Source organism: Elephantulus edwardii, unplaced genomic scaffold (genome assembly GCF_000299155.1).
Source record: "Elephantulus edwardii isolate Elephantulus edwardi_28Jun2011 unplaced genomic scaffold, EleEdw1.0 scaffold00453, whole genome shotgun sequence".
Classification (NCBI taxonomy): Eukaryota; Metazoa; Chordata; class Mammalia; order Macroscelidea; family Macroscelididae; genus Elephantulus; species Elephantulus edwardii.
In genome coordinates, this window is record NW_006400203.1 from 933,817 (window position 1) to 934,712 (window position 896).

General features: G+C 55.4%; 1 protein-coding gene across 1 annotated transcript in view; it reads right to left on the minus strand.

Moving 5' to 3' along the window:
- The window catches only part of LOC102845840 (myristoylated alanine-rich C-kinase substrate-like), a 7,024-nt gene extending 6,632 nt beyond the window's left edge, over positions 1 to 392 (minus strand). Inside the window, exon 1 of the mRNA XM_006902810.1 lies at positions 7 to 392. Coding sequence (XP_006902872.1) covers positions 7 to 392 — 386 coding nt within the window. The remainder of the gene's footprint in view (positions 1 to 6) is intronic.
- Positions 393 to 896: the final 504 nt, after the last annotated feature.

Below are 896 nucleotides of genomic sequence, written 5' to 3' on the forward strand. Positions count from 1 at the left end.
GAAGACGTCGAGGAGGCAGCCGACGCGGCTTCCCCCTCCGCGGCGGTGGACGATCCAGGCTCAGCGGCCTCGCCCTCGGCGGTGGACTCCTTCTCCGCAGGACCAGCCCCGGCCTCAGCGCCAGCAGCCTCCTCCTTGTCGGCCGCGGCAGGCGACGCTGCCCCGCTAGCACCCGCGGGCTCCTCCTTTTCGGCGGCTGGGGCGCTACCGTTAGCCTGCAGCTCCTCCTTAGCGCCCAGCTCGGCAGCCGCCGGGGACGCGTAGCCGTTCACCTTCACGTGGCCGTTTTCCTGCCCGTTGGCTTTGGAAGGCGATGAGGCCACAGCCGCCTCCCCGGCCCTTTCCGCGGCGGCTTCTCCTTTTGCAGCAGTCTTGGAGAATTGGGCACCCATGCTGGCTTCTTCAACAAAGAATCTCAACAGATCCAAAGGGGGAAACAAAGCCTCGGGTTTGTGTAACGACGGGGCGAGCAGCAGCAGCAGCGGCAGCACACACACTGGGGGGACAGGGGAGTGGGGGTGGTGAAGAGGACAGAACAGAACCGATTAAATACACTCCGGATAAAAAAAAATTTCAGTCTAAGACATAAAAAAAAATTTCAGTCTAAGACATCAAAAAGCAGCAGCGCTGGAGGGAGGGGAAAAAAAGATGGAAAAGTCGAACCAAGGAAAAGAGCCCAAATGTAGTTTTAAAAAAAAGTAAGAAAAAAAAAATCCCAGATTTGTAGCCGCACCGTAGACAAGAGGAAAATGGAGAAATCTCCCCGGTTGCTAATAAGATGCGGAGTCCAACGCCCAAGTCGATTTCTACCTACTCTTACAGGCAGAGATAGATAGAACATGCAATCAAGACGCATTTATAATCCCTAGCCCTAAGAGAGATGCAAATTAAAACAA